Genomic DNA, 10748 nt, shown 5'->3' with positions numbered 1-10748 from the left:
AACACTCATTTACACATAAGCTATCTTCAAAAGGCATTAATTATACAACCTACGCTGACACGGTTAAACCCGTTTATATTCCACTATCTGATCGTTTAGTTTGCTTTGGCCAGGAAGGTCGGAGCCTTTAATAGCAACAGTATTTTTAAATGCAAATAAAAGGCGGAATGAGGCTCCAGAGACTGCAGGTTACACGGCTTCAAATCCGAGTCTTCAGTCTGACCCTTTAGTGAACTGTTTGGCTGTGCTCTCGTGACCCCCTCCTGCGGTGCTCACGGTTCAAACTGCGTTCGCGGGTCTATATGTCATGTAAACTCATAAATCAAAGACAAATTCACTACCTATAGCTGTGCCACGTGTCACTAATGCGAGTCATTTTATGCAAGTAAACAACAACAGCCAGTAGCTCCAGCGGGCTGCAGAGACACGTCATCTAAGGTAAAGATTATATAGTTTGAATATATGCTGTGAAAGTGATGATAATAGGGTATATATTTCCTTTCCTCAGAGGGTAGAGATATTTTCAAAGATGGTAATCAAAATGTTTCTTTTTATGGGTGTGCGAATTATGTGGGGAAGGGGTGTGCTGCTAAATAAAGACTCTTGACTATTTTTTTGCATTTTAGTCACCACCAAAGTTAGAAATTACATGTCATTGCGCACTAAATAAAGGACTGAGCTAAATCTGAGTAAAATATGGACAAACCCAACAGTTATGTTAATTAAATTTTGAACCCAAACTTAGGTTTGTCCACATTTCACCCAAATTTGCGTCGGAACAATCCTGCATTGTTTGGAGTGCAAGTCGTGTTCGCCTGAGGAGGCAAAAATAACACTTCTTTTATGTCTTATGTGAGCCCACGGTAGGTTTGTAGTTTTGTTTATATATTATTTTGCATAGCCTATATTTTCTATAATAAACTTACTTTCTTTAAAACAGGCTATTTTGAAATTATCGGAGTTTAACCGCGCTATCATCACAACAAACTTTAGCTCTCACAATTCCTGTGACATTTTTGATAGATAGATAGATAGATAGACAGACAGACAGACAGACAGAAAGAAAGAAAGAAACCAAAAGAAAGAAAGAAAAGAAAGAAAGAAAGAAAGAAAGAAAGAAAGAAAGAAAGAAAGAAAGAAAGAAAGAAAGAAAGAGAAATTAGGGGGCTACTTAATATTTAGCCTTCTTACCTTCGTGTGGTGCCAAACCTTTAGGAGTTTCTGTTTTGATGTACACAAAAGAAGATGTTTTGAAGAAAGCTGACAACCTGCAATTCCAAAGGAAAAACAAATACTATGGAAGTAAATGCTACAGGTTTCCTGCTTTCTTCAAAATGTCTTCTTTTGCGTTCAACAAGAAAGTAGGCTTAAGTAATGAGTAAACAGGGTGAATGACTACATTATTTTCATTTTGGGTAAACTATTCCTTTAAAGTCATTATATAATTTCCAACTACGTTTTGAAAACAGGTTTTCCCCTCTTGCATGGCTAAATATAGGCGGGGAAAACTGATAAAAGCGTCGATTTTCATCGAAGGCTCCAATTAAATCTCTCTCTCCTTCTCTCTCGCGCTGCAGTGAAAGATTGTTTATCTCTTGACCCAATTAGAACATTACTGTAAGTGGCTTTAATGATGCCCTTGATTTGATTTTTGTGATGGACAACGCAGAATAGATGGCAGTGTGGATAATTACTGCTGCTCAGGCGGCGTATCTCGTTATTTGATGGACAGTGAACTTGGCGAGCTTAGCTCTCGGAGTTCACAGAGATGTCAGGGTCCGCGCTGCAGGGTCACCAGCGGGTCACCAGCGCCCGGGAACGAGCACCGGCACCAGCACACAAAACTCCGCGCTGGGAGAGAATGAAAAATTAGACCAGAAATACAGGGTTTCTTAGAAAGAAGATTACTAATATTGATGGATCGATAAACAAACATGTAGCCTAAACAAGATATTAATAGCTGAAAGCGAATCAATGCGTGCGGTAAACTCGGTTTTAGTTATAAAAACTCGGTGAATATTATTATTTTTTATTAATGAATTAATGACCCTTTTTTAATATATATTTCCCAGATTATGTTAAAAAAGAGAAAGGAAATTTTACAGTATGATTTATTTTTATTTTATTTTTTGAGAAAGTCTGATTTGTTTATTTTGGCTAGAATAAAAGCAGTTTTTACTTTAAAAAACTTTTTAAAAACTTTTACTTTAAAAAAAAACATTTTAAGGTCAAATTATTAGGCCCTTTAAGCTGTATATTTTTGGATGGTCTACAGAACAAACCATGGTTATACAAAAATGTGTCTAATTACCCTATCCTGCTTAGTTAGCCTAATTAACCTAGTTAAGCCTTTAAATGTAACTTTAAGCTGTATCCTGAAAAATATCTAGTAAAATATTATTTACTGTCATCATGGCAAAGATAAAATAAATCAGTTATTAGAAATGAGTTATAAAACCTATTATGTTTAGAAATGTGTTGATAAAATCTGCTCTCTGTTAAACAGAAATTGGGGGAAAATAAACATGGGGGTAATAATTCAGGGGGTTAATAATGCTGATTTCAACTGTATATTTAATATTTGTTAATTCACTAACAACACCAATGTTTTAACTTTGAGTTGGGAAATTAATATTTGTTGGATTTTCAGTCTCAATTGAAATCATTGGTTTATTCTGACCTAGTTGTTTTCTAGAGAGAAATTCTTTAAATTACAATTATTTTATATTTAAATTACAATTATTTTATATGAAATTTGGAAGAGAAATGTTATCGTGTCCTGGTATAAAACATTATTTTACTTTATATTTCATCCATGCTTAATAAATCCAGTAAAGTCAAATAAATTGAGGCTTTATTATATATATATATATATATATATATATATATATATATATATATATATATATATGTGTGTGTGTGTGTGTGTGTGTGTGTGTGTGTGTGTGTGTGTGTGTGTGTGTGTGTGTGTGTGTGTGTGTGTGTGTGTGTGTGTGTGTGTGTGTGTGTGTGTGTGTGTGTGTGTGTGTGTGTGTGTGTGTGTGTGTTTGTGTAGCATGGAGTACACCCCATTTTGAAAATAAATGTTTTTATCAATTTCCCAGTGAATATAGGCAATATATTTTTGTGCATTTGAACAAAACAGACTTATTAAACAGATATATTTATTAAAATAACATTTTAGTCTCCAAACTAGAAATAGAAAGATAATACAATTAAATACAAGCAAAATATTGCAAAAAAAAAAAATTACAACCTACAAAATTTCAACAAAATTTTTTCCATTTTATGTGTCCCTGATTTTCCTCTTTTTAAAATTTGTTTTCAATATTTTTCTATAACATACATTTGGGTGTACTAGTTTTTGGTCCAATAACGCAAGTTATTTTGTTAGTTGAGCTCCAGATTTGGCTTCAGTACTGACTAATCTAATGTATATGCACAAATATAATATTGAATAGTTTCCTATTAAACCTATGGATTTAAAAGATAGATTTGTCATATATATATATATATATATATATATATATATATATATATATATATATATATATATATATATATATATATATATATATATATATATATATATATATATATATATAATGTGTGTGTTTGGGGGTTACTATATAATCTTTACAAGAAATAAAAATAAACACATTTATATAAACAGATAAAATCACTATTCTGAGAACATGTCCCTTAACATTTAATTAAATATTCCATATTTTTTATAATTAAAAATAAAAAAATCTGAAATAAGATACTAATTATGTTTTTTGTGTGAGTAAATATATAGCAAAAATAAAAATCTACCCTTTTTAAATCCATCAAAGTCTACAATAAAGTTCAGACTTAAACAAAGTGGTTTTAAAAAAAAACAGCACCTCAAAGTAGAAAGGCACAGTTTACACATATGTTATAATCTAAAATAAATAAATACCAACATAAACCACGTTGTAAACGAACAGAGGAATTTATACAAGCTTTCCTCTGTGAACTATCCTTGAACTTCAGGTTGCATTGCTCTGGGCTCAAAGAGTTTATTAGGTTCATCAAAGCATTTCACACACTGCCACGACTCTTACGAGGGAAAACAAGCCTCATAATTGCACAAATTCACAAATAAGGCCAAGTTTGAAGGTTCGTTTAGGGTATTTGGCATGCTTGGGTCATGCCGTAGAATAAATATGGCAACGGTTGAGTAATGGGTTAACATATGAACGCACTGCTTACTCAGAGGCATGCCTAAAATACCCTCAAACATAGATGTGTCATGCGTGAGTATTCCCCGTCCCATTGCACAGGATGAAAGGTGAAATGCAGGGCAGGCACACATCAAAGAATGAGGAGAGGGAAAAATTTGGAGCCATCCTGTCTCTTTAACTGACTCGCTTCCCAGCTTGTTTTTTCCACGTTATGGCTGTCGTAAAAACAGTAATTCAGACTGCAGTGGGTGTTTGCTCTTCATGTACCGGTAACCTTGCTCTGCTCCGTCACTTTTTGAGCTGACCTGAGTTTGAACCCGCAGCGAGACAATGATCATATTTATGATATTACAGCACACTCTGCTCCACATGAAAACAGGGCATAATATCTGTGGCACGGGTTCCAGGTTAAAGTCTAACATGAGATCAGATCCAGACCTGACAACATACAGCTGTCATAGCTTATAGAAAACAGTGACCTCAACAACTTGGATGCAGCCCAGAGTTCACAGGTTCCCCCTTTTTACACTCAAACAAATGCTGCTTGTTCAAACTGCTTATTTAAAATGAGCTGAAACAGCACAATTCTTGACATTTTTGGGGGACAACCAGGTTGTTTTATGTTCCATCTACTTTAATTTGTTTAATTACTTTATCAATTTGATTTGAATTGTGTGAAACTCCGAATTTTGTTTGCAGTGTAAAGTTAATGAATATTTAGCACTTTCTTTACCGTTATATTTTGAAGTGTATCAGTGTAGTAGCAAATTCCTGAGATTAGTGATCTGATCCAACTTTTTTTTTACATGTATAGAACTTTACATTTATAGAAATATCCAGAAATCACACTATTATAATCAACTTTTGAAAATAAAATGCTTTCTATTATACATACACATTACATTAGTTGTCAACATTTCAAGTGTAGTGAAATCTGCACTTAAAATATGAATATTTTTACAATAACACTATAAATATGCATTATTAGTACATTATTTATTAATTGAATCATTATACAATATGTTAACTACTAACTCAAATCTTGACTTCTGTACATATATTTATATATAAACTGCTGCAGGGACGATTTTCACTTAAACGATTCATTGAATGTTTAATTAAACTTGAAACCTTTAAGACTAAAACTGCACTTTCCATATATATAATGTATACGATTAGCACTGAACATGTTTGAGTAGGCTGTCTAACATGTGTTATAGCCTTTTAAGGACCCCCAGAGCAGAGAAGGACAAAAAGAGGGACATTTAAGGGATTTAAAATGTAAAAGTAAAGCTTCACAGTTTAAGCTCCTCAATTAAATCCTCCACGGCAGTTCTGATGCCACACAAGCCCAGAGTAATGAGTGTAAACGACGGGAATATTGGCAACAAAAGAGCCTCGGATGCTTCCTTTTGTGTCGGGGGAATTAACACCTTTTCAAAGTGAAATCTCAGGATTGTCTGCCTTCTACAGGAGGTGGTATTAAAATGCGCCTATAACAAATGGTTGAGAGTTTGGAGCCGCTTCTGCCCTGTGGGCGGGGCGAGATGACACCACAATTAAAGATGAACTTTGTGTGAACTAATTTATCTGAGGAAGTTAACAGGAGGAGACCTGCGCGCAATGGATATATAAGGGCGCGCAGGCGAGGACGCCCTCAGTTTGTGCGTAAAGACGCGTCTCCTCTCCAGAAGCTTGTTTTTCGTTTTGGCGATCAGTTGCGCGCTTCAACATGGGGCTGTACACCCTTATGGTCACCTTTCTCTGCACCATCGTGCTACCCGTTTTACTCTTTCTCGCCGCGGTGAAGTTGTGGGAGATGTTAATGATCCGACGAGTCGATCCGAACTGCAGAAGTCCTCTACCGCCAGGTACCATGGGCTTGCCGTTCATTGGAGAAACGCTCCAGCTGATCCTCCAGGTAAGCGTGCACTATTACAGCAATTTGCTGCAAGTTCAGCTGAAAGTATTTAACTGCTAAATCAACGATTTCTTGTATTATAACATGCATTTGTGAGCTTTGTGCCAATAACGCATCTCCATCACACACAGAGAAGGAAGTTTCTGCGCATGAAACGGCAGAAATACGGGTGCATCTACAAGACGCACCTCTTCGGGAACCCGACTGTCAGGGTGATGGGAGCTGATAATGTGAGGCAGATTCTGCTGGGCGAACACAAGCTGGTGTCTGTTCAGTGGCCAGCATCAGTGAGAACCATCCTGGGCTCTGACACCCTCTCCAATGTCCATGGAGTTCAACACAAAAACAAGAAAAAGGTAAGGATGATAAGATTTTCTTTCTTTTTCTTTCTTTTTCTTTCTTTCTTTCTTTCTTTCTTTCTTTCTTTCTTTCTTTCTTTCTTTCTTTCTTTCTTTCTTTCTTTCTTTCTTTCTTTCTTTCTTTCTTTCTTTCTTTCTTTCTTTCTAGTAAAATAAAGATGTAAGAAATGGTTGGTTTTGTCGATATTTAACCCAGATTTGAGTTGAAGCAACTCAATGTTTTTTTAATGCATCTATACTGTAAAATGTTTTTAAAAAAATTGTAAGTAATGCAAAAAATGTCAAGGTATTTCAGTCTTTTCAATTCAAAATGTACTTTTTTTTGAGTATCTTGCCTTTACTTAGTCATTAATTTAAAAAAATACAATATTTTTGCTTCTTACAAAGATACATGCATTTTTGCTGCTTTAATATGAATGTTTGACACTCACTCATGTGTGAAACTTAATGTTAAATATTTTATATATTAAATATAGAATAAATATGATATATTTATATAGTAATTTTAAAATAAACATTTTATATATTACCCAATATAATATATGAAATATTTGAGGCATCTTCAAAAATGCAGATTGTCTGATATAATTATTTTGGAAATTAAAAGTTTTTTCTTCTTCTTCTGTTTTAGGCCATTATGAGGGCGTTCTCTCGAGATGCTCTGGAGCACTACATTCCTGTGATCCAGCAGGAGGTGAAGAGCGCCATACAGGAATGGCTGCAAAAAGACTCCTGCGTGCTGGTTTATCCAGAAATGAAGAAACTCATGTTTCGGATAGCTATGAGAATCCTGCTTGGTTTTGAACCAGAGCAAATAAAGACGGACGAGCAAGAACTGGTGGAAGCTTTTGAGGAAATGATCAAAAACTTGTTCTCCTTGCCAATCGACGTTCCTTTCAGTGGTCTGTACAGGGTGAGTTACTCAGAACAACAGTCTGAAGATGCATTCCCAATATGCGATACTCTTAAACTCAACTTGTGTGATTTTTGATCGGCAGGGTTTGAGGGCACGCAATTTCATTCACTCCAAAATTGAGGAAAACATCAGGAAGAAAATTCAAGATGACGACAATGAAAACGAGCAGAAATACAAAGACGCCCTTCAGCTGTTGATCGAGAACAGCAGAAGAAGTGACGAACCTTTTAGTTTGCAGGTAGTGTATTATTTTTATATTATTCTGTGCCCCACAAAAAGTATGATTCAGTGCTAATGTGATGTTTCGTATTGCTTAGGCGATGAAAGAAGCAGCTACAGAGCTTCTATTTGGAGGTCATGAAACCACCGCCAGCACTGCAACCTCACTAGTCATGTTTCTGGGTCTGAACACAGAAGTAGTGCAGAAGGTCAGAGAGGAGGTTCAGGAGAAGGTAAGATCTAAGAAGTTTCATTCTGAGTTTGATGATGTTACTCAATCAGGGCCAGGGCTAATGTTAAATTTGCATTGACAGGTTGAAATGGGCATGTATACACCGGGAAAGGGCTTGAGCATGGAGCTGTTGGACCAGCTGAAGTACACTGGATGTGTGATTAAAGAAACTCTCAGAATCAACCCTCCTGTTCCCGGAGGATTCAGAGTCGCACTCAAAACCTTTGAATTGAATGTAAGTTGAACTTCAAGCTTCAAGATGTCTTTGAAAAAATTATAAACTATATACTTAGTCTACTTCTATCTATACTCTCAGTAAAGCATAAAATTTATCTAATAAATTTTCATTATATACATTTTTTTTTATAATTAAATTGTTTAAACTGCAAAAACAAAAAAAAGTTTTAGTCTTTCTACTTTTAAAATATTTTTATAATTTTAAATAATAAAAATTAATTTATATAAATTATAACCACTAAACTATTATGTCTTTTATTTTTTATTATTATCTATTAAAATATTGTTAAATAATTCGTTAACTTTTTAGTTTATAATTTGTGGATAAATTAATTGTAAAAAAAATCCTTACATTCACAAAACAAAAATATTTATCTATTAAATTCTCGTTATTTAACCTTTTTATAATTAATTGTTGAATTTTATTAGTAATTATTGAGTTAAAATAGTTTAAACAATTTTTTTGTAAACAATTTAGTTACTTGTTTTTTTTTGTAATTAATTATGAAAATTTTAAAAGTGAAAATGGTTTCCTAAACCAATTTTGAAGTACACTAGATTTTAATTACTTTAAAATAGAGTTTAACTAATTTAATAAAGTATAAAAATGATGTTTATCAATAAAAACATAATTTAGTCTTTCTACTGCTTGCCTTTTTCTCAATAATCAGTAAATCTTTTAGTAAAAATTGCTTGTGCGCCAATTTGTTTTTCAGTGCATGTTGAAATTTGTCAGAAAATAATTTTAACACTATATATTTGCTTTCAGGGTTACCAAATTCCTAAAGGATGGAACGTCATTTACAGCATCTGTGACACGCACGATGTGGCCGACGTCTTTCCAAACAAAGACGAGTTCCAGCCGGAGAGATTCATGAGCAAAGGTCTGGAGGAAGGGTCCAGGTTTAACTACATCCCCTTCGGAGGAGGATCCAGGATGTGTGTGGGCAAAGAGTTCGCCAAAGTGTTACTCAAGATCTTTTTAGTTGAGTTAACGCAGCATTGCAATTGGATTCTCTCAAACGGACCCCCGACAATGAAAACAGGCCCGACTGTTTACCCAGTGGACAATCTCCCTACCAAATTCACTAGTTATGTCAGAAATTAGCCTAACCGGAGCTTTGTACATATGTTTTTATTTTAGATGAACTGTGATGTATTGGATATTTTCTATTTTGTTTATATAAAGCAGATGTGTATATAAGTCTATGCGAGGAAGCGAAAACGAGGGCACTACTTTCTCATGGATCACTGTAATGCTACAGAGTGTCTGTGATGTATATTTATAATGTAGTTGTGTTATATAGCTTTTGTACTGTATGCAACTTATTTAACTCGCTCTTTATCTCATGGGTTTTATTTAATAAAACATGTTCTTACAAATTTCAGTAGGACTGAGTGAGTCATTAAGTGTTCATTCTCATGCAAATGCACACGCATATGCAAATTTAACTTACCCAGACTGTTCGCAGAGAAGTTCTTCACAATTAAACGAAACATCCAAACAGCTTTTTGTGTTTGGATGTAATTAGATGTAACTATGCTCATAACCACCAATTCAAGAACAAAAACTATCACGAGCTTGTATATTGTACTAAGCATAGCTGTAATTATATTTGGTACACAATTTTCTTTCATCACTAAATGATCAGACCAAAACTTCAGTAGAAATCTTACCTTTTAGCAAATAAAGGAATAGAAATCAGACACAGTGAACAAGAATAATTATTGTTAATCTTATTCAGGGGTGTTCAAACTCAGTCTTGGAGGGCCGGTGTCCTGCTGAGATTAGCTCAAACTTTCCTCAACACACCTGCCAGGACGTTTCTAGTAAGAACTTGATTAGCTGGTTCAGGTGTGTTTGATTAGGGTTGGAGCTAAAATCACCAGGGGCCTCATGTATCAACGCTGCGTACGCACAAAAACTTTGCGTACGCCAGGTTTCACGCTCAGAATCGCTCACGTTTGGATTTACTAACAATGAACTGAACGTGGGAATGTGCGCAGCTTCACGGCAGCTTTCTGGCAGGCGTACGCACATTTTTTGTGCATGTCTGTTTTATTTCCATTGGCGACTCCTAGAGGCAGTTGTGTTAAATTCCTCTCTACAAAGTGTCTGAGCCTTGCAATGGCAGCTGTATGAGACGGGTTCAGCAGGTATATAAGGTTTCCATACCATACATTTGACCAGCCAAACATTAAAGCACAATTTGCAGCGGTCGCCTGTTTTCCCAATGTAATCTGAGCGATCCACCGCACGCACATTGCTATAAAGACACTATCTGAAGATGAATTTGCATGCGTGAATCAGAAACATTTCCATTCAATAAATGTGCAAATAAAATATGATGCTTATTGATATGAACTTATTGATGATTCCTACTTGTCTTTCTCGTGATAAATAGTGGGCAAAATCTGATATGTTGCGGGGGAAAAAACAAGAAAGAAATCATCAGACGCTGGATTCGAGCCGAGTTCATGCTCGAACGGAACAATTCATGATCACATGCGTCTTACAAGGTGCGCCACTGAGACTGGTAAGGGTGCCGCAACATTTTACAGATATAAATCACAGTATTTCTATCTTTGATGCACTCAGTGCGATGTTCAGACCCAACTGTGTTAACCGCATCAGTTAAACTCTCCCACTCTATTT

At 35.1% G+C, this 10748-nt stretch overlaps 1 protein-coding gene across 1 annotated transcript; it reads left to right on the top strand.

Moving 5' to 3' along the window:
* Nucleotides 1-5867: 5867 nt before the first annotated feature.
* cyp26a1 (cytochrome P450, family 26, subfamily A, polypeptide 1) lies at nt 5868-9480 on the top strand. Its single transcript, NM_131146.2, is given in 7 exon segments — nt 5868-6129; nt 6261-6485; nt 7120-7401; nt 7487-7642; nt 7722-7856; nt 7938-8090; nt 8862-9480. Coding segments are annotated over 7 exon segments (1479 nt in total). The 5' UTR covers nt 5868-5940; the 3' UTR covers nt 9201-9480.
* Nucleotides 9481-10748: the final 1268 nt, after the last annotated feature.

The sequence above is a fragment of the Danio rerio genome, chromosome 12 (assembly GCF_049306965.1).
Source record: "Danio rerio strain Tuebingen ecotype United States chromosome 12, GRCz12tu, whole genome shotgun sequence".
In the NCBI taxonomy this organism is placed as follows: Eukaryota; Metazoa; Chordata; class Actinopteri; order Cypriniformes; family Danionidae; genus Danio; species Danio rerio.
This window is presented reverse-complemented; position numbering and strand designations above follow the sequence as displayed.